At 45.3% G+C, this 23,794-nt stretch overlaps 1 protein-coding gene across 2 annotated transcripts in view; it reads right to left on the reverse strand.

Moving 5' to 3' along the window:
* Positions 1 to 23,794, reverse strand: part of LOC110526338 (SH2 domain-containing adapter protein F) — a 132,892-nt gene that overhangs the window by 11,631 nt on the left and 97,467 nt on the right. The window contains exons 9-10 of one of the 2 annotated variants that reach the window (XM_036980691.1): positions 16,241 to 16,456; positions 14,477 to 14,575 (exon numbers count right to left, since the gene is read on the reverse strand). In XM_036980691.1, the coding sequence (XP_036836586.1) occupies positions 14,477 to 14,575; positions 16,241 to 16,456 (315 nt within the window). The remainder of the gene's footprint in view (positions 1 to 14,476; positions 14,576 to 16,240; positions 16,457 to 23,794) is intronic. The other variant, XM_036980692.1, reaches the window with a different exon arrangement.

The raw sequence follows: 23,794 nt of genomic DNA on the forward strand, positions 1-23,794 counted from the left end.
GTTGTTCCACCAGTGACCACCAGGGGCTCCCCTTAACCTAATTTCTATTGTTCATGTGAATAAGTATTTATTTAATTTAATTAAACTAAGGCTTCGTTTAAACAGGCAGCCCAATTCTCATGTTTTGCCCAGATAATTGGCTAAAGATCTGACTGGTCAAAATACCAATTTGTGCCCAAAAAAATAAATTATCTGAATTGGGCTGCTTGTGTAAACACAGGCAGCCCAAACCAGTTCCATGGCTTGGCTATACAAAATGATAATGATACAGTTTATAGCACTAATACATAGTTGATTCTAAAAGGTGACACACATTGTACAGTATAAATGAGGCAAAATGATTTGCTTTGCTAGTCTCTGTTGTTAAATAAAAGTCAAATATGGAGGACACATTCTCACAAATCGGTTTCTGTAAACCGTACAAGTCTGATCCATATATGTTTAATGTATGTGCGAGAGATAGGGTTTCCATGGAGACTGACCGGGTGGGAAAAGATGCGTGTTTGCAGCCCCTCACCCTGTCAGCCAGGACACAGCCAATCTGTAGCTCTGCAGCAAACCTTCCCCTGAGTGTACGTCTGTGCAATAATGTCACAGGAGGAGACAGCAGGAGAGGGACTGCTGTAGTCTATATATTGTATTTCCTCTTTAATGAAACAAAACCCTATCTCTATAAAAAAAATAACAATGTCCGCTGTATCTCTGAAACAGTGGAGGCTACAGAGGGGAGGATGGCTCATAATAAATGGCCGGAACGGCATCAAACACCTGGAAGCCATGTGTTTGATACCATTCCACTAATTCCGCTCCAGGCTTTACCATGAGCCCATCCTCCCCAATTAAGGTGCCACCAGCCTCCTGTGCTCTGAACGTATAAGTGTGTGTGTTGGTGTGTGCTATATGAGTGCGTCAGTATGTGTTTGTGAATGTGAGAGTATTATCAGAACACGAGGAGTTCCCATTTGAGGAAACTTTCAGTCAGCTATTTGTCATCACTGTGGCAGACAGAACACGTTCTTGATGCTATCAGCTATCACATTGGCAAATGTCTGTCTCCATTCCAGGTCTACGGCTATGAAGGAATATGAACCAACACTAAAGTCTGTTATTATTGGTTTGATGGTGATAGTTTAGACTGACGTTCACCTGAGCCCTATTCAGAGCTCGCAATCCCACTGTAATTATGCCTAATACTAATTCCTAAACACCTCAATTAAACTCTGACATCTACAGTAACATCAGATCCACAAGGAACCAGCTCAGTGTGATTAAACAATTGTTCTTCTTGCTTTAGACTCCACCTAGGCAGAGTGAATGGCTATCCTCAGCGGCGTTCACCACTCAACCTCTACCGTCAGAACAGGCCTTTTCAGAGGCAACGCAGATAGCTTCAAAGAGGCATTACTAAGGAGTGAGCCACTAACGACAACAAAAAAAGCGACCATTTTATTTGTTTGAGGGTGAAGAGCCTGTGTCTTCTATGATTGCCAACCGTCTCCCCCACAATAGCTGGAGCTGCAGTGGTATTATAGTTTGGCTGATTCCTGGCAATACGTAGCCCAAACTCATTCCCTTTCATTCTCCACCGCTCACACTCAGGACGGACAAGAGGGGATTGAAGACAGGATTGGCACACAGGTAATGAGCCCTGGGGGGCAGTTAGAGTGATGGAAGGACCCACGCGGACGCACACACACGCCATTCTGTGTGTGTGTCTGCCAGCCTGTCTACATGACCTGTACTGTGGCGTGTAAAGCAGAGCAAATGGAATCTCGGTATCAGATTGAACCGTCAGTCAGACGGTGATGGATGGTTGAAGGGCCCACCCTCTCCAGCCTTCCACCTATCTCTACAGGCTCCCAACAAAACACAGGCTGCAGGGATGGAGGGGGGGGATGGAGGTAGAGAGGGAGCTGATTGGCCAAAAAGGGTCAAAGGGACATCTAGAGGACCAGAACATGCCTAGAGCAAAGCCGAGCAGAGAGAGAGCGACAAAGGAATCCAGCAAGCTGAAAACCACTCACTACTGCCTCCTCTCACTGAGACAACCACCCACCTTCCACACAGCACATTTACTAATTAAGCCAGCTAATTAATTCTCATTTACTAATGGTACTTCCATCAAAAGAGTGAGTTCACTGGTCAGTGGGGAAAGCTGGAGATCTACTGCTGTATTATAGGGTTACAATTAAGATTTCCAGCTTGACGTGTGAAATGATTAACAGGTTTGAAAGCTCATTGAAATGCATGGCACATTGTGAGCATCAAACCATAAAACCATACAAGGCCATGGGAGAGAACGAGCAGCTTGTAAAACCACTGCTTTCTGTTGACATCCAGGGGAAGTCGAATAGGATCTGCTGAAAGGATTATATAGAAACACATTTGCTGAGCCCTCTGGTCTTATTCTCTGACGAGTTCAACATCAAGGCACGTTATTTTTCTATGTAATCCCAAAACGTATTCCGGCGAGTTTTCCCAAAAACAAAGGAACAATCCTCCAAAGGCTTAAAAGCCCGCAGATTCCTTGAACAAAAATGAAATCTGGATATCTTTTAATTACATTGTTTTGTATTCCAGTGAGACAAAGGGACGAGAAGGTAAGAGAATGGCCTGAACACCCAGACAATCAATTCACATCAGAAAACAAAGGCAAAAGCTCTTCATTACATCCAGACAAAGGACTGTCTTCTATTTATATGCAGATGTAATATCTTTACTGTCACGGCTGTCAGACAATATTTAAATATGATAATGATGTTGAACTGGTGAGACAGGTTCTGTTCGGCTGTACTGGGCACTGTTCCATCCAGGTCCATAATCACACAGCTAATCATAATGGCCCTGGTAACACTTGTAACCTGGAGACCTGGTTACGGCCAGGAGGAGCAATGGCTTTTGCCCCTAACAACAGTTCTAGGATCAGATGAATTACCCTACACTCAACTTGAACCATTAGGAGGATGTCAAAACATCTGACCCTGTTGCAGTGGTAAGGAACAACTTCTACCTACTCTGTCCTCCTGTTTGAGTGGAGGCCTGCCTGTAGCCAGAGGCGACAGGAGGTGAGAGGCCTGCAATTGTACTCACAGGAAGGTCAGAGAGCCCTCCACCCCCAGTCTCTATATCCAACATCTGACCCATGTGATGTGGTGGGAGTTCAGACAGAGAGAGGATCCTCTTTCAGCCAGACGCCACACTAAAACCCACTCATATCCCATGCATGGGGGAAGTGGAGCCATTCCCAAGGCATTATGGGGCATAAATCAGACATCTGCCCTGTCCTCGCCCTCAGAACACAGCCAGCTCATTTTACAGGCACGCTCTCTGGTGGAGGATGGCTCATTGTACTGGTTGGAATGGATAGAACAGTATGAAGGACAAACACATTTCCAATTTAAACCCCAGTCTCCATTGGTCTCTCTACAGTAGTACACCCCCTCTACACTACCAGGGGAGTACAGAGCCTCAGCCTGAGTATTAGTTCTGCTACACATGGCCCCTCTCCTCTCTCTCTCCCTGGATAATTAGTTACTGATTGTAGAGCTGTGGAAAAGCTGCAAACATTGGCAAACACACAGAGGCTTCATAATAGGAAATGGACCAAGACACTATTAACGGAATCACAAGCAAGTCTCAAGTCACAAGGTCCATGTCTCAAGTGAGTCTCAAGTAGAATGGGTCGAGTCTCGAGTCAAGCCCAAGTCGTGCATTCTAAGAGGAAGTCAAGTTGACATGTTTAAAAAAAAAAGTCAAGTTAAAAATGCATCTATACATGCAATGACTGCAAATCTTTGTCTATTTACGGAGGCTACCAGACAGCCCTTTTAATAAATTTGTCTACAACACATAATGTAATTGTAAAATAGGGATCTTGTAGCAGTCGTCAGGGCGTGACATCAGCAGAATGCAAGGCAGGTTGACGAGCTCAGAGGGTAGATTTATTTTACAGGTCTTAGCGATCCAATGGTGAAAGCCCATATCATACAAATACACAAGTAGAGTAACCAAATATACACAGTCCAAAGGAAATAGCTTCTGTATGAGGCCTAAGCTGTCCTATCTGAACGGACATAGGTAGCGAGACAGCAAGACAGTACAGCCTCCCCTTGAGAAACCAAATCGAATCCATCTAACAGGAGCTCAAACAGGTACATATAAGTACTTGACCACTCCCAGGACCATACAATTACCCAATTGGCAATCACAACCAATAAACTGGTTCTACAATGTAAAAAGCAATTTCCACATCCATTCTAACATTTGTACATTTGTTTTAATCAGACTTGATGATTATTAATTTCATCACCATTCATACATGAGAAAATAATGCATCTTATTCAACGTACTGTCTCCATAGCTTGGCGCGCAGGCCACGTAGCCTTTTCTATGCGCACTGTGGCACGCTCCTATTGCACACAACCAGAATGGACAGAGACATGCAGTAGGACACACACGGAACTCGGACATAACCCGAGAAATATGAACAAAATAATCCATACATTGAATTAAATAAACAGAACTTCTACCACAGGAGTCTTGCGAACGTTCATGTGCACAATAAACATTGCGCCCACTCAGAGGGTAAGAAATGGTATGACAAATGAAAATGGCTCGTATCAAACAAGTGTAGAAATAAACGGTACAGGACGGAATGATGAAACGCCAGCAAACACAGAAGGATTATATATGGAATACAGTTTTAGCACATGTGCATTTAAACGTGTGAAAGCAAGAAAACAAAGCACTCTCCGCTGGCGGGAGTATGGAGAGCTCAAGTGGAGAGACTATAGTGTATCCTCGCCACAGTAATCATTTGTTTTAACAAATTACAAATGCAAGCTTGAAAAGTAAATGATCAATGTCAAGCAATTTTGACATAACCAAATGGCTAGTAGGCCTATACTTTTTTTTGCAAGGCCGATGCTGGTTACTGTCTCTTGCTGAGTGTTGCCATAAAATGAGTGACAACACGTTACAAAACCTGGCCAGATCATTTCAAGTCATCAGTCTCAAGTCAAAGTCGAGTCCCGAGTCATGTGACTCAAGTCCAGAAGTCTGGAAATGGGGTTGTTATTTGGTCACAGAGCATTACAAGAACCAGGTCAGACACTTTGTGCTACATGGAGGTTCTCACCAACAGTAGTAAACTTTGGGATTTGAATGGGTTCTTAATCAAGGGTTTGAGAGAATGATCTATAAAGAGCAGTGGGCAAGGGGATGCTTACCTTGGAACAGTTATGCCTATGTTGACAGAGGCATTATGGTTCACCTACACTTCCAATTACCCATTCAGAAGGCAATTCAGCACCATTAAAAGTAATGAGCCTTCGTCCACACAACCTGGCTAGTAATAGTGATTTTCTGCCCTATGTAATCCAGATGGAAAAGGGCAGTTATTACAGAGATAATGTGAACCGTCAAACTGATTTAAAGATACTGTAGAGCTGATCAATCACTTCCTCCTCACTCGATGAGGTCACACAGTAAACTGGCTGTTACTGTCTTCATATGTTGTCATAGTGAATGGAATGCTGTCTTACAACTGTATGGTATGTTGTCGCCCATGCAATTTCTCTACTTTGACAGACAATGACAGTTCACCAGTACAGTACCCTATCAGGGAACAGGAGGAAGAGGAGGATGAGCCATGGAAATTAGATATGGTTATGGATATGGCAAGAGAGAGAGGCAAGGGGACATTGTTGATGAGGTGTAAGGGGCGCTGGGTGAGCCTCTCTGATGGTGGTGGGATGGACAGACAAGACAGGAACAACAAAACCCACCATGGTGGTGCTGGTCACAGGCAGTGTGTCCAGGGGAGTGCTGGGCTGGCTGGGGGGGCAGAGCGGGGGGTGGCTCCACCCCCTCCAGCAGGACCAGGGCAGGACTGTGGTTGAGCTGACCGACAGGAGGGGGCCACGGCAGATCCTTGATTACTTTAATCTCTACTGCAGGCAGCCCAGGTCACCAGGACGGGAGCAAGAGGGAAGGAGTGGAAGAGAGGGAGGTAGAGCGAGAAGAGAGAAAATGTGAGAGAGATAAAGGGATAGAGGTAGAGAAAGATCAAGAGAGAGATGAGGGGGAAAGGGGAAAACAGAAGAGAGCAGAGTAAGAGAAATGCTGGACAGTAACAGGTACAGGTCAGGTTAGTATACCACAGCATAGTCAATAGAACAGCAGGGAAAACTAGGAGAGAGCAAGACTGAAAAGGACCTCTCCACTTTGCCTTTACATGTTTCTTTGACGTTTTACAAGGAGTCAACCAGTGGAATTTTCAACTGCAGGTCAGAGTCATTAATTACGCTCCAGGTTTAGCATGGAAAGTGGCTGAAGAGAGCTACTAATGAGGCTTTTAAAACACAGAATCAAAGACCTGAGCATGACTTGGCTCGTGTCAATAGCCTCACGGACAACACAAGCTCTGGTATGGCTCATAACTGAGTTACAAACTCTGAAACTGCCTCCACAATAAGATAAAGGGCAACATACAAGATTCTCTACTGGTGCCTGACACAGTGGAATCCATTGTACTGTAATGGCGGGGGGGCACCCCGCAGACCTAGCCCCTCAGTAATGTATCGCTCATGTCCAGATGGGGGTATTACCAGAGTAAATTGAGTGCTGGTGCGCCGGCCCATCTTTCACTGGGAATGGCCCACTTGTTTAATAGCACAGGAGGCTCGATAAATAAGGGGACGGGAAGGGGAGTGCATTTCCCTATCCACCAGCGAGCTGCTGGTCTGTTTGCTGCAGTGGCTAATAAAGTAACCGGGAAACAGGACTGGCTGTGCAGGAGGGAGTTCTACAGCTAGGAATGACATGTTGCCTGTCAAGTCTCATCCTTCTCTGGATAAACGAATAGAGTCCTGATGTTATGTTTCATCATTGAATTGCCCTCATAAAATAGTAGTAGAAGCAGTAAGATGCATTGTTGAAAGTAGAAAAAACCCCACAAATGACTAGCTCAAATACATTCCATTCAACCCCTATTCCAATGAATTCTTTACTATCCTCATGCCAAGTAAGTCATTAGGTGGAGTGACTGCTATTTCCACTGCTGATGAAAAAAACAAAAAGGCTGGGAGTTTGCTCACTCACACGTGTCTATTGCCAGGTTTTATAGGCTGCTAAACTAGCTTTTATTCTGTGAGTTGAACGGACACATTATGGACTTGTCCATGTTCTGGCCTGCAGGAAAAAGCTGGGGTGCAGAACATGCTAATGAGGAGGAGGGGGGAAATCATCTCTGCAGATGAAGAGGGAAAACAGAATATTATTTTGGACAAGCAATTAAATACCTCAGCCTTAGTGCTGTTGTGGCAGGGTGAGAGTAATGTGGCTGCAGGACTGTTGATATGACAAGGGCTCACATGAGGATGGAGTCCTTACTATGAATGGTGTTCTCGGAATGAAGTTTCCTTACTTTAATGGTGTCCTCACCAAGGATGGTGTCCTTTCCTCACTATGACAGCCAATAGGAGAGAGAGTTATCCCTGGTTCTCAGACTAAGGCAAATAAGACAGCGGTATAGGGTTGGGACAAAGGTCAGAGCACTAGCAGCTAATATAATAACTTCCTGCCTTGGGATGCCTCACCGCTGAGCGATTAAAAGTCTAATTCTCATTTCAGGTTAGCATGTAATTGTTTTGGGAGTAGCAGGCGTTGCGGTGTTACGCAGCCTTGCTCTGGGGATGAAAAGCCCACTCTTACAGGTCGGTCTCAGCTTAGCTCTACACTGTGCAATAGTCTAGGTGAGCGGTCACACAGCCACTTCTAAAAGAAAGGTAAACTGATTCAAGTGGCAGAAGTACAGTGGCAGTCTTCAAACCTCCAGGTGTCTGATTCTCCCTTACCCTATAACCTGTTTCAATTTGCTGTCAGCCCAAGGGGCCTTTTCTGAATACATTTTGACTTGGATGTTATGTTGCGGCACGGATGAGTGCATCTTAAGGCCTCGACGCGTTGCTCTGAGACACAGTGTGAAGTGACCTGCCTGGGACTGGGGAGCAATGAGGGCAAATTCTTCATCCTAATTTTTCAGGCTGAGGTGATGAGAGAGGCTGAAACACAGCAGAGAATGCACAAAGACATTTGCACTCAAACATCTCTGGAGCCTCTATCCACAGCCTATCCAAGTCACACATACTGCGCAGTACTGTGTGCCAAATTGAACGATCTGTGTGTGTATGACTGGGCTGGCACAGACAGGCATCAGGTCCTTTAGTTGGCACTGCCTCACCTTTGACATGTCCCCACAGTGATCCATGTGTTTTGCTTTGGGAAGAGGTTAATCATGAGTAGAAGGTTGCTCTCTTACTCAGTATGACATCCCGTGGGACTCCGTGACAGTGGAGGTGCCTTGAGCATTATGAGGAAGATAAAGAGCCCAGCTCACCCCATTCTAACAAACCCCCCTGGGGTTTACTCTGCTCTACACTGTCTCTCACAGAGTCTCTCTACAACTATACAGTCCATTCTACTAATTTTCAGGACCTTATCTCTCAGTCAGGATGAATGTTGATTTCTCCAGGGCATATTGGATAGAAGCAGCAGACCCACATGAAAAAAATACTATAGTATAAAAATACTATAGTATTCACTGTAGTGTTTTTGCTGACAAATGTAGTATTCACTTTAGTTAACTGTAAATACTACAGTACACTATAGTATAAATGCCAGTTAACTATAGTATAAATACTGTAGTAAAATAACTGTAGTATTTACTAAAGCAATTAATGTAGTGTTTTTGCAGATGCTTGAGGAAACCTACTGAGCAAATGTTCCATAACCTGTAGGTAGGTTTTATTGAGGTCTAAACGGATAGTTCAAGCTTCTGCTCTTTTCTGTCACCTGTAGGGAACAGAATATATGGTCTATACTTGGCATGTACGTTTCTCACTTATTGGTGGCACAAATTGGGATATGAGGGAGGGGAATGAGCAGGGTATATGCAAATTAAACACTGTAGTATATAGTAAATATCCTTGCACAAGCATTGGCGAGTCGTAATGGCTCATGGGAGCAGGAGCATGAGGCAGCTTGATGTACAAGTACACCTCCTGGACAGGACACTAGTCTATATCGCAGGGCCTTACTCCCAATCTATCTCCTTAATGCTGAGTGTCAAGCAGAGACGCATCGGGTACCATTTTTAAAGTCTTTGGTATCACTCGGGCCAGGGATCAAACTCCCAACCTTCCAATCTCAGGGCGCACACTCGAACCACAAGGCTACTGAATTGCAGTATAGTTTTAAAAAAAACTCTAGTGTTTTTGTGAACATTACTATAGTATTGGCTAGTGTTTTTTTTGTTGTTGCAGAGAATGCTGTAGTACTACAGTTCACTACAAAATGCCATAGTAAGTATTACACATGATTGAGGGATACCACGGTGTATAGTATTCCACAGTATACTACAGTTTATTATAGAAAGCTATAGTAAGTACTGTAGTATATTTTAGCCTAGCAAACTAGTATTTTTTCATGTGGGTATGCACATGGGTTAAATTGTGCCGGGTCCTACCGAGACCAGGCACCTATGATCCAAATGAGAGCCAGGTGGAGCTGAGACCCGGTACATTCCGTTAGCCTATTTGAATTATCTAATGAAAAAGCTGTGGTCTACATTTAATTTTCTACAGCTAACAACACAAGTAGGCTAAGCAACAACAAACTCTGACAACCCCATAGTAGAATAGTTTACCTATTCAATTGTTCAGCCTGTTGCATTCTATGCGAGAAAATAATATTCCTCTCAAGGCGCATTCACGCCAGTCACTGTAGCCTTCAACGTTCTAAATGAAGTCGCGGGGGGAAACAAAAAACACCCTTTGAAAGCAGTTGATGGCCACTGTTAAAAGAGGAGCATCACTGAGCTTTCTAGTGTTAGTAGGCTACACTTGTTTCTCAAATCCAATAAATGAGTAAAATGCACCGTTATAGGACCAGAGTTTTGAGCAGAGGGATGGTTTATGTGCGTTAGCGAGCAGATGGATGGTTTATGTGCGTTAGCGAGCAGATGGATGATTTATGTGCGTTAGCGAGCAGATGGATGGTTTATGTGCGTTAGCGAGCAGATGGATGGTTTATACGCGTTAGCGAGCAGATGGATGGTTTATGTGCGTTAGCGAGCAGATGGATGGTTTATCTGCTTTAGCGAGCAGATGGATGGTTTATACGCGTTAGCGAGCAGTTGGATGGTTTATACACGTTAGCGAGCAGATGGATGGTTTATGTGCGTTAGCGAGCAGATGGATGGTTTATGTGCGTTAGCGAGCAGATGGATGGTTTATACGCGTTAGCGAGCAGATGGATGGTTTATGTGCGTTAGCGAGCAGATGGATGGTTTATGTGCGTTAGCCAGCAGATGGATGGTTTATACGCGTTAGCGAGCAGTTGGATGGTTTATGTGCGTTAGCGAGCAGATGGATGGTTTATGTGCGTTAGCGAGCAGATGGATGGTTTATACGCGTTAGCGAGCACCAAATGGCATTGAATGCATAGGGAAGGGCGGGGCTAAATGTAACACGGGTCAGGTGTAATAGGTAGGTCGACATTATATTCACAGTACATCATCCTCGTTTGTCTGAGTGACAGTAGAATGTTTTTGGGGGGGACATTCAAGTCATAATGTTGCTATAACTAGCAACAAGATAGCCTAATGTTTAGACGCAACATGCAACAATTTCTAAGATTTTGCTGAGTTACAGTTCATATAGGGAAATCAGTCAATTGAAAAAAAATCATTAGGCCCTAATCTATAGATTTCACAACACTGGGCAGGGGCGCAGCCACATGTGGACCTGGAAGTGCATAGGCCCACCCACTGGGAAGCCAGGCCCAGCCAATCAGAAGAAAAAAAAATTCCCACAAAAGTGCTTTATTACAGACCGAAATACCTCCCTCCCACCTGTCAGGTGAATGGATTAACTCGACAAAAGGATAAAATGCTCACTCACAAATGTGCACAAAATCTGAGAGGTATACTAGGTATACTAGGTATACCATACACACAGATCATCATGACTACTGTATGTACAGGACTTGTTGATATCTCTACATGACTGGTGTTTAAGAGGTATTTCACCAATACACCATCCGTCTATTACATAAGCTTTGCCCATGTCGGTACACAAAACATTCTGTTGACACACAGAGGGAAAGAGCATTTTAGTCCACAAAGCTTCAAACATCCAATTGACTGAACATTGGCCAGAGCCAGGACTTGTTGGACTCTCAGAATATAACAGCGATGACAGGAACAGAAAGACACAATTACATAGCTTCCTGTGACATCATCCTGCCCTGACAGCTCTGTGGTGTGTGGATTTCTGACAAGTCATGTGACATTCTGGTACTGTGTCACGTGGTGTGTTCGGTCTTGTTCCAGTTTTGACTGGTGATAAAGAGAGTGAGAAACAGAGATGGAGAGAGAGAGAGAGAGAGAGAGAGAGAGCCCAAAGACATTCCATAAAGCTCTAGACAACTTTTTTTTTAAACGTCTCTACAACATTTGTTTACCTTGTCCTTTTAATTAGGCAGCACTACTTCATCAGTGTAAACAGCAATACCACATAAATCACTGGCCCACTTGTGCCATTTCATTTAGTTCTGCTTAATTTGCCCTGCTAATTGCATGCATATTCAAAATAAGTTGGTAGATTACAATATTTATGCCATTTATTAGGAGCTGGAGGAGAGCTCAGAAAAACAAAAATTGCTTTTGCAGATGCTCTCATATCACCATCACCAGAAGCTACTAGTTCACGGCTCATTGTGGAAGAAACCGCCAAATGCCACCTCATAGGAAATGCACGTTGTATCCATCGCATCACCATCCACCTCCCTCTATCCCAACACTTATCCGTTGTGAAGAAGAGAATCTGTTCCTATTAAATATGAAAGTGGAGGTGAGCGAGCGAGTGATGGGGGGGAGATGACAGCGTGCCCGTTCTGCCTAGACTCACAGCTGGCCATCCAGTGGGGCTCCCAGGGGAGAGCAGAGCTACGGTCAGGTTGGCAGAGCGCCCGCTCTGTGCAGGGGGAGAGGAGGTGGGGGTTAGGGTTGGGTGGCCAACGTGTGTGAGTGAAAGATAACAGGCAGCGTGCTGCACATTCAAAGGCAGTGGAGCCATTTGAGGCTCATGAAAGAGGCCTGTCAGGGAGGTTATCAGCGGTGGTGCAGTGGAGGGAAGGCCAGACCGGGGGGGGGGGGGGGGGGGGGGGGGGGTGAAGCACTGTGGAGTGACAGGCCATCACAGGGGACAGGTCTTTCACAGAGCGAGACAGAACCATGGGGCCAAGGCATGGATCAGGCTCACCAACAACTCTTCACTCCTCTTTAAACACACTGCAGCAATTACTACTGGAACGAAACTGATTCACTGATTTACTTAAGAATAGAAGAGTTTTGCGCTTCAGATTTCTCTGGGTCATTAAGTCCTTGAAGAGTGATTAAAAACCCATAAAGCGGTGTGTTGCTGCTCAGGACCTGGCTTAGGGCTCTGACAGCATCTCCTGTTATCTCGCCTGCAGTAAGTGCACTGGGTTACGCTGGCTAGCAGCCAACTTAATGGTGTTTAACATCCAGCAACAGGGCCTACAGATTAAGTACAGGCTCTCGAGACAGACACAATGAGGCACTACTCAGATTTCCAATGGCTGCCTGTTCAATGTCTGGGTTTATTAGTGTGTATGGTGTGCATATTAAACATGAATACACACACACACACACACACACACACACACACTGTACATTCACATGCAAGTGTGTATACCCGCACCCCCACAAACCCTCGCCGCACAAAATCCCCCACCACACACCAACACCGATCACACAGAGGCTCTCTTCATATGGTCACATCTTCCTCACTCCTCAACCCTCCGTCTCATCCATCACAAAGTCCCCCTTCCCGAGGGGGAAGGGGGAAGGAGCAGCGAGGATGAGTGATTAACCGAACGGCATGTACACAACCTCCCAACACAAACAAGGGAGGGAATTTACATTCCATTGCATATCTGTCAAGAGATAACCCAACAGTGAATAAGAAGTGAGGACCTGTGAAACCAACAGCATGTACTGTATGTGTGGATGCACTAGGAAGTGAGGCAGGGAGGCAGGCAGCCCCACGCGGTAGGGACAGCTAAGGAGAGGAGGTGGTTTACATACAGGCAGTATTACAGGTCTGTCCTTTAGAAAGCTCTAATGAAGAAAAACAGTGCTTTATTCAGATGACAGTGTTCAGCTAGAGACAGATAAAAGGTATCTACATTCTGGGTCTGGTTTAATACGACTTGTACACCCACTCTCCACTATTTGTGGGGGGGTGCATTTTTCTTCATTAAACATTAATATTTCATGCTGACACTTTAATTCCGCATACAAACGTCTAAATATAAACAGCATCTATGTGGCATCTTCAAGCGGGCTGGAAACCACGAGGAAATCTGAAGTGAACAATATCATTATTCATCTATGCAAATGGGAGTTTAAAATGCAAACAATTTAACTTCACCAACAGAATATAAAACACATCATATACACAATATCTGAAGCTAGGTGGAAAGTACCTTCCTAACACACCCAATGGTCTGATGGTAACAGATGACAAGTCATTAAGGTGACAGCCAAAAGAAAGGGACTGTCCATTGTCCTGACCCTTGGCCTGGGTCGATGCCCTGTGGCTGAGCATGAGGAACTGGCTCATTCAACCTGTCCATCTGCAGTCGCCAGGGTCGCATAATGACGACACCCTTATTACAGTGCTCTGACAATGATGAGCTCATCTTCAAACAGCCTGGATATTGAAGATAACGCGTAAGACCTAAAGTCTACCAGAGCAGTCACTTTTAAGACCTAGGTCTATAGACAGTGTTAGAGCTGGGGGCCCTTTTATATAAAGTTCTTGAGCTTTTTGATGATCAAGACGTCTGGAACAGAGCCAGTTCGCAGCCAGGTCTTCACACGCTGAGAGAAAGAGAGAAGGGAGGCATTCTTCTTTCAGAAAGCTCTGTTTTATGACAGATTGTCAGAGGAGACTCTCTCTACCAAACACTGGGATATCATTATGGGCTGAATGGAACAGAAAAAGGCTGAAGACATGCAATAAATCAAAGCAACTCCAGTCTTCCTCTTTGAAGGATAACTTCAGCGCTCTTCTCTCTGTTCTCGCACAGCAGAAATCACTTTGACATCCCGGGCAAATGAAATTAATTACCATCAAAAGGAAATAATGTAAGAGGAGTGTTTGTAAATAGCATCCTAAATAAACTCGTCTTAGTGCTGGATGAAAGACAAAATAACGAGGGGAAAGACATGAATGAAAGAAAGAAACATCCGTTTTTCTTAACAGCTGAAAGAGACCGCACACATTTACTGCAGTATGAAACAGAGAAACGTAGACGAAATAAACACGGACTGATAGAAACAGAGGGACAGAGACAGACCAGCCCGGGCGGTGTGTGTTAGTGGTACCTGTGAGGGATTTAGAGGTGTTGTCCATCCTTGTCTCTGGTTCTGATCCACTGCCACTTACAGAGCCCTTGTAGCTAATGCAGTCAGAACAGAGCAGAGCTGTTCAAAGAATACAAAAAAGGTCAAGAAAAAAGGAGGAAGATGTAAAGAAAAAAACCTTTTAAAGGATGATTTTTTTTTTTTAATATTTGGTATAGTATAGTTTCAAATCGAGGAAAGGTGTTGGCTTTTCCACCAATCTTTTTGTTTGTCTTGGAACGGCCCTGTTCAGTTATGGCTGTGTTAGCTACGCTGGAGCTCTCTAAACCACAGTCAACATGCAGTAACATTGAGAGACATTGAGACAGAAAGATGCACACATACACTTCATGACCAGAAGTATGTGGACACCGGCTTGTCGAACATCGCATTACAAAATCATGGGCATAAATATGGAGTTGGTCCCTCCCTTTGCTGCTATAACAGCCTCCACTCTTCTGGGAAGGCTTTCCACTCGATGTTGGAACATTGCTGCTGGGACTTGCTTCCATTCAGCCACAAGAGCATTAGTGAGGTCGGGTACTGATGTTGGGCGATTAGACCTGGCTCGCAGTCTGCGTTCCAATTCAACCCAAAAGGAGTTTGATGGGGTTGAGGTCATGGTTCTGTGCAGGCCAGTCAAGTTTTTCCACACCGATCTCGACAAACCATTTCTGTATGGACCTTGCTTTGTGCACGGTGGCTTTGTCACACTGAAACAGGAAAGGGCCTCCCCCAAAAGCACAGAATTGACTAGAATGTCATTGTGTGCTATAGTGTTCAGATTTCTCTTGACTGGAACCTTACAGTTGGCACTATGCATTCGGACAGGAAGCCTTATCGTAGCGTTCTCCAAACCCAGATTCCTCCGTTGGACTGCCAGATGGTGAAGCGTGATTCATCACTCCAGAGAACGCATTTCCACTGCGCCGACTCTTGGCATTGCGCATGGTGATCTTAGGTGATCTTCAAGAAGGCCATTCCTATTGCCAATGTTTGTCTATGGAAATTGCATGGCGGTGTGCTCGATTTTATACACCGGTCAGCAACGGGTGTGGCTGAAATAGCCAAATCCACTCATTTGAAAGACTGTCCACATACTTTTGTATATGTAGTGTATACTGTATATGAACGCATGAGAACACACAAACACAGTCATGCTCCCCTAACTACCATACACCATAGGTCTCTCCCAAGCTGCAGGTTGACGTTTATTGTCATGAATCTTCCCCTGGAACTGATCGATTTCTGCTAGAGGGTACAGCTGCAAAGTCCAAATTGGATATATTGTAAAAATGTATGAAAACTGGAATGAGCTTTTTGGTCTTAACCACACTGTCAACTGGACATTTTAGTTAAGGTTAGAGGAAAGGTTAGGGTTATGTTTAAAATCAGATGGTATGACTTTGGTCACTAGCTGGCACAGCCACACTCTGCAGAGCTGCCTCCAGGGCAAGATTCATGACAATAAATGCCAAAGACTAGACAGACACCCAGAAAAAGGCACCTGCAAATGAACTTGATGTTATGCTTCACGAGGGGGAAGGAACTTAAAATTAACAATGTCTTTCTGAAGATAAGATACCCGGAAACCACGAAAGAAGCAGTAATCACATTGGTTAGTGCTGGAAAAGGGTACCTGGTCAATTAGTGGGATGGAGAGGGACAGCAGAACAGACACAGAGTGACAGTAATGTAGGGGACGTAGAGCAGGAGGAGAGGAGTGTTACATACGTGCTCTCGTACCTGCGAAAGCCTTGGAGATGCGCTCTTTCTTCCACTCCCAGGGCTGGTCGTACTCCTCCGGGGGCCTCTCGTCGTCCTGCGGTAGCCGACTCTCTCTGGGGCAGCGGGGACGCTCGCCGTCCGAGTCCCCTCCGTTCTCAGCTGGCTCGTAGGGCGTGTCGTACAGGGGCAGCGATCTCAGTGACCCCTCCTTAGGCCCCCGGCCACCGCGGATCTCTGGCAAAAGAGAAGAGGGAGAGGAGGGTTAGATTTAATAGACTGTCAATGTGGATGTAAAGGTAAAACGATAGGAAGGGACTGTATATGTGAATATTTATGTTAACAATCCAACCAACAGTTTTCATCAGCAGTTTTACTTCCAAAATATCATTTTCTCTACATACAACAAACACTAAGACAGCCATGTTCCAATGTAGGCTAAATCCAGCTATCCTTGGGCAGTGAGATCCAGCTGTCTCTTTACATACCTACCCCCTGAGACCCAGGAGAGGGAGAAGAACCAAACATGGGACACCAACAGCCATGTTAATTATTGAGGTGTGGATCCTAATCAAACTCTATACCTGCTAACAGGGATTAGCATAGCCAAGCAGCACACACATGATCAGGAGAGGCAGCTACAGATGCCTATGTGTGATGGAGGCAGGTCTATAAGTATTAGGGCTGGGTGATATGGCCATGTATCCATGTATCATATCATATGGTATTTTTCAATTTTTTTGATGGTATTTTCTGTTTTTGATTAAGAAAAGTTGAAAATGTTCTTTATGAGTAGTGCGTGACCCTAGGGAGGCAACACATATATTCTAAATTATTTCAATGGGTCTGTCTCCATTCTGACTTTTATTCTTTTCAATTAAACTTCAACCTAAAATAATTTCCTGCACTCATTTGAGATCATTTCCACACTGCCACGATATGGGCAAAAATAGTAAGCCTTATTTTTAACCAAATGTTGCAATTGCAATTTAGTTCAAAACACTTGGGTGAACTTTTGGAATCATGGAAATGTTTATTGTAATTCTATAGTTAGAATAAATAATTGTGGCCACTTTGAATACAGTGTTGTTTGACATGACAACGAATGAAAATGCCATGGACGAGTCATTGTGACAGGGTAGGAACCAAAGTGTTCCGTGTTTCCTAGGGGACCCTATAATCTTTGGCTACATTCAATCTTTATTCATATAGCCAACATATTAATGCTTCGCCTTTTCCTCTTTGATTTAGAAGATACTGTTGCACAAACAACATGATGGATTTAGGCCTCCACCAGCACTTGTATCAGACTTTATTAGCTAGCTACATTTGCTCCGACTCAGTACTACCCAGCTAACTAGCGATTAGCATTAGTGGCTAACACGATTTAGCTTAATTTACTTGCTATGAAAATACAAACTAATATTGTAATTATAAAACGCTTGTGGATTTATATTAAGATCCTATTGTAAACAACATGGTTGCATGTGCAGCATTGACCATGCAGACTGAACGAAAGTGTATCGTGGTCAAACAACAACAAAACCGCTCCTTGAGTGGCGGGGTGGTACTAGGTGTGCGTGGAACGCGGCGTGGAGAGTGCAGTGATGGATGACCCAAGTAGAAGAGTAAACTATTAAAATGGACGTTACACACTGGCGTATCACATTTAACAAACCAAACATTCAAATCAAATTTGATTAGTCACATGCGCCAAATACAACAGGTGTAGTAGACCTTACAGTGAAATGTTTACTTACGAGCCCCTAACCGACAGTGCAGTTTCAAAAAAGATGTTACTTTTCTCTTATTCGTATACTAAAGTAATTAAAGAGGAGCAGTAAAAAAATAACAATATATAGGGGGGTGTCGGTACAGAGTCAATGTGTGGGGCACCTGTTAGTTGAGGTAGTATGTACATGTAGGTAGAGTTAATTAAAGTGACTATACATCGATGACAACAGAGAGTGGCAATGTGAATAGTCTGGGTAGCCATTTGACTAAATGTTCAGGAGTCTTATGGCTTGGGGGTAGAAGCTGTTTAGAAGCCTCTTGGACCTAGACTTGGCTCTCCAGTACCGCTTGCCGTGTGGTAGCAGAGAGAACAGTCTATGAATAAGGTGGCTGGAGTCTTTGACAATTTGCAGGGCCTTCTTCTGACACCGCCTGGTATAGAGGTCCTGGATGGCAGGAAGCTTGGCCCCAGTGATGTACTGGGCCGTTCGCACTACCCTATGTAGTGCCTTGCGGTCAGAGGCCGAGCAGTTGCCATACCAGGCAGTGATGCAACCAGTCAGGATGCTCTCGATGGTGCAGCTGTAGAACCTTTTGAGGATCTGAGGACCCATGCTAAATCTTTTCAGTCTCCTTAAAATACTGTTATAGAAGGTAAACTAAAAACCCAAACCGGTCCGTGCATCAATATATAGTAAAATACAGTATACCGCCCAGCCCTAATAGGTGTCTGTGTATGTTGATCACCCTCTGGCTTCATAATGTTAAAGCTCTAGTCTCAGACTATGACCCATAGTGAGTAGCAGTAGCTCCAGGTTTAGAGCTATAGGAGGTGTAGCAGGGCCTCCTGTGTGCATGTTGGGAGCTGGGTGTGATGAAAGCCTGCTCTAGCTGATGATGAGCTGACAGCGTTTGGAGAGGAAGAGAGAGGAGAGAAGCCTGGGGGCCTGAGCACCTGTGACTGTGCGCGGCGTAGCCTGCCTGACTGACTGGCTGGCTGTCTGCAGAGCGGCGTCATCATCACCAAAGCTATAAACATCCTCGCCTGGGGCACCACACACACCACGGAACAGAACGACAGGAGAACGCCCTTCCCCATCTTCTCACCTATATATCCCTCCCTCACCCTCACCCTCTTAGCGCCACTCCATTACTCTCGACATTCTCCATTCCTCTCTGTATCTTTCCCTCGCTCTCTGAGACATTTATGAATGACATAAGGCAGGGTATAAATGCAAATTCTATGCAGTGCTGAATAGTGTTCCCACCTATCCAGTGAGTAAAGAGAGCAGCCCATCATGCCCTTGAAAAGTCTCCCTCCTCTCTCTTATCCCCCCCCCCCCCTCTCATCCCATCTCCATGTCTTTCCAGTAGCAGGACGACGTTAGCAACCAGCTCCCTTCCTCTTGGGCCGTATGAAGCTGTTAGCAGCAAACTCCATCATAGAGTAACACAATGTGAGGAGAATGAAATACTATGCCACACCACTGCATAATTGCCTTGCAGCCCAGGGGAGCTCTTGCGGAAAAATGAGAGAAGCACGGAGCCTAATGGAGCTACCCGGTGGGGGTTGCCAGAAATCTCCAATGTAATCGTGCGCTAGGCAAACTCTCACCCTCTTTGATCTCACAGTTAAAAGTCTTGGCATTGTGAGATCCTAGAGCGATGAGTGCCCACCTCCTGCCAGAAGAATCAACAGCGATAGAAAGGAAAGGAAAGGGAGGAAGGAGAAAAGTGGGAAGGAGAGGTGGCTGCCGGAGGACTGAGGGAGGATGGGGGAGTGTAATGTTTAGGGGTTTGGTGGGGAGTAAATCTTACTTGAAGGACCCTTTAATTGGGAGCGTGCTGCCTTGGATAAACTGCCGAAGGGGTATTAAGACTCCCCACCAGGCCCATGAACAAGGCTTATGACTACTCTGCGTGGGGTTGGGAGGGGGGCTGCGGAAACCAGCAGGAGCCTTCTGACATGTTGCCTCAGTGCTTTCCCAGCAGGACTGCATCCCTCCCACCTCCCTCTCGCCTTCCTTCTTTCCCTCTTCCCCCCTCCCTTCATCCTTGTTGAGGCATGCTTTGTGAGCTGGGAGGGGTAACATCTGTCTATTTATATTACCGTGATTAGCTTGATGGTGGAACAGAGCTACAAGTTGTTACACAGCTGGAGCATAGCTACCTCTGCCCTCTGACATCACTGCCTCCGCTCAGGGTCAGGGGTCAGCCACCACACCCCCACTCCCCTTCTCCTCCCTGGATGTGAGAGTTCCACTCCAGATGGCACTTCCTCCTGACCTCCTCCTGTCGGTCTGAGACCACTCTCACTACTAGGTAGTCCAGAATTGACCTTTGACACCCTACATTCACCCAGTAGTAAACTGACTAGACTAGAGGACAAGTTGCTGTGTAGCGAACTCACTAAGGAGAACAGAGGACACATCTAACTCAGGGAGATTAATAACCATGCACTGCTGACTGCACAGACAACTAAATGCTAAGGTCAAAGGTTGGTTAAATTTCTCAACTCAGGTTCAGAGCTAGTGACATATGGAGCGAGAGGGTGGAGGGTGAGATAGCAGAATCTTCCTTCCTTTCTCTATCGTCTCTGGTTCGTGAAATAAAGGGATTCATTCTATTGGAAAGAGATCAAGATATTGCTCGTCATAAATCCAAGGAGGCTCCTCTTCAACTTACTGAAGGAGGAACCCTCTGGGCATATTAGCATGGCTGTACGTGGGGAACGGGTGGGAGCTTGTGGGAGCGAGGACGCTGCTCTGGATTAAATCAAAGCTATTATCTTAAACCAGCCTGGCAACCAGGAGACCTGACCCATCACCTCCCCACCGCACCCCCACCCCCCTTCCCTCCACTCTCTCTCCAACCTGAGGCCGTGAATACATTAGACAGGAGAGGATTTTAGAAAGCTAGCTACCACAGCATCTTTTTCTCAAAGAACCAGGGCATCATATCATCACATAAAAAAGGAAAGAGCAAACAGCCAATAATCTCTGGGTGACTATTGGCTGACTACTGCCTGGACCGCCCACTCCTATAGCTCCAGAGAGGATTTGCTGCTATGAAGCGCTTGGAAGGGCACAGTCTATAACAGTCTATCTGGACTCAATTGAGGGGATTTCTCTGCACAAGTGAGGGATTAAATGTGATTGACTTTACACCCCTGGAAAACAATGGAGCGGAAGTAACCATGCTTCAAGGATTTAGTCTTTCGGCTTCTCCAAAGAATCATCCATAAAGAAGTCTGATAGTACATCGCCAAGACTAGGATGTATGCTGTACTACCCACTAGTTACATTGCACAGTGTGTTCATTGCTTTAATCGTCTGATATTCCAGAGCAAGCCGATACTATTCAGTACGCATGGGGATGAGTATTGTTAGGTCAGCAGACAGTCTTCACTAAGCAAGATTCTGCTGTCCCCCATTGAAGAGGCTAGTCAAGATGAAAGTGGTACCAGAGTAACAGACATATTGTAGCCAACTCCGGTTGTTTTAAAGCAAGACGTATGGAGCTGGGAGGAAACGGCTTTCTCTTCCCAACAAGCCATTATTTCAGTCAAGTCTTGGCGTTCAGCTGCTTATGAATGCGAAGGAAGGCTATTGAAGACTGGCCACCTGTAACAAAGCATTCAGTCGAGCTTGTTTAGTGACAAAGAGACAGCGAGAGAGAGGTTGATTAACAAAGCTCCCGTGCCAAGACGTGTCTCTATCTAACCGTAGCCAGCGGATTTTCTACCCCGTTTAATTTCAGTTTTTCATATTGACGTGGCCTAGCTGTGAATGCGGAGCAGAGTAGCGGACTATCAAGTGCCGGCAGTGGCACCGAGGGCTTTGAGTTATCTTTGTGTCACCCAGAGGTATTGTGTGTCAGGCTGAGAGCTGGCTGACAATTGGAGGTGTATGCTCCCTGACCCATGTCGGCACACTGCTGTGAGCAGGGCTGTGCTAGGAGGTCTCACTGCCTTTTGTTCCCCAGACCCCATAGAGAATAGGCACATAATGGAGTCAGTCTGGTTGGAATGGAACCTGAGACTGGAATGATATGGAGGGAACATGGGCAGGGCGGGGGGGGTACAAGGGTTCAGTTGAAGAGGCAATGCATTACAACTCTTATAATGTTATACCAATTTGACTATAATTTCATATATCTCTCATGATGTGGAATTACTGCAAATGATACATTGTCTTTGTCATACGGTCTGATATACCTGTCAGCCAAATCAGCATTCAGGGCTCGACCACCCAGTTTATAATGTATATCTCCATGAATCTCTCCACAAGGCTGCTTTTCAACGTGCTCAGCGAAATCAGACATGTCACAAATGAGCACGACTTGAACTTCAATCAACTTGCAACAGCCAGCTACATAATATTCCATATCATATTGTGTGAAGAAGTGTGACCTCTGTGGCCAGCCCCTCTCGGTTTTAAAGGACCTCTTTATGTAGGTGGTCACTTCTCTACACTTCACTGCCCTTGGGATACAATAGGAACACTTGCTAGACATGTAATCAGTACAAAAGAAAGAGTGGAATTGGAGTCGAAAATGTAGCAGTCTACAAATGAAAAAGAAAAGGGGGAAATTACCATGCATCTTTGTTCGTGTCTCTCAGAGAAGCAGAAATATATTCAATATTTCAAAATGTATTTTCTTCTTGATTCCAAATTTGGAAACGCTTCTGAAATCGATAAGCTGTGAGTCACTGCTCCATCGGTGCCTGTCGGTCTATCAGTCAATGTGGGTGCATGTGTCTCTCTGTCGGTCTTTCAGTCAATGTGGGTACATGTGTGTCTCTGTCGGTCTATCAGTCAATGTGGGTGCATGTGTGTCTCTGTCGGTCTATCAGTCAATGTGGGTGCATGTGTGTCTCTGTCGGTCTATCAGTCAATGTGGGTGCATGTGTGTCTCTGTCGGTCTATCAGTCAATGTGGGTGCATGTGTGTCTCTGTCGGTCTATCAGTCAATGTGGGTGCATGTGTGTCTCTGTCGGTCTATCAGTCAATGTGGGTGCATGTGTGTCTCTGTCGGTCTATCAGTCAATGTGGGTGCATGTGTGTCTCTGTCGGTCTATCAGTCAATGTGGGTGCATGTGTGTCTCTGTCGGTCTATCAGTCAATGTGGGTGCATGTGTGTCTCTGTCGGTCTATCAGTCAATGTGGGTGCATCTGTGTCTCTGTCGGTCTATCAGTCAATGTGGGTGCATGTGTGTCTCTGTCGGTCTATCAGTCAATGTGGGTGCATGTGTGTCTCTGTCGGTCTTTCAGTCAATGTGTGTGTGTGTGTGTGTGTGTGTGTGTGTGTTGGTCGGTCTACTAGTCAATGTGTGTGTGTGTGTGTGTGTGTGTGTGTGTTGGTCGGTCTACTAGTCAATGTGTGTGTGTGTGTGTGTGTGAGTGTGTCTCTGTCGGTCTACAAGTCAATGTGTGTGTGTGTGTGTGTGTGTGTGTGTTGGTCGGTCTACTAGTCAATGTGTGTGTGTGTGTGTGTGTGTGTGTGTGTGTCTCTGTCGGTCTTTCCGGCAATGTGTGTGTGTGTGTCTGTCGGCCTTTCAGTCAATGTGTGTGTGTGGGTGTGTGTCTGTCGGTCTTTCATGCAATGTGTGTGTGTGTGTGTCTGTCGGTCTTTCATGCAATGTGTGTGCATCTCTGTCGTTATTTCAGTCAATGTGTGTGCATCTCTGTCGTTATTTCAGTCAATGTGTGTGCGTGTGTGTTCATCTGCCAGTCAATGTGTGTGTCTCGGCCGGTCTTTCTGGCAATGTGTATGTGTGTCTCTCTGTCGGTCTATCAGTCAGTGTGTGTGTGTGTGTGTGTGTGTGTGTGTGTGTGTCCG

The sequence above is a fragment of the Oncorhynchus mykiss genome, chromosome 6, assembly GCF_013265735.2.
Source record: "Oncorhynchus mykiss isolate Arlee chromosome 6, USDA_OmykA_1.1, whole genome shotgun sequence".
NCBI classification, from domain to species: Eukaryota; Metazoa; Chordata; class Actinopteri; order Salmoniformes; family Salmonidae; genus Oncorhynchus; species Oncorhynchus mykiss.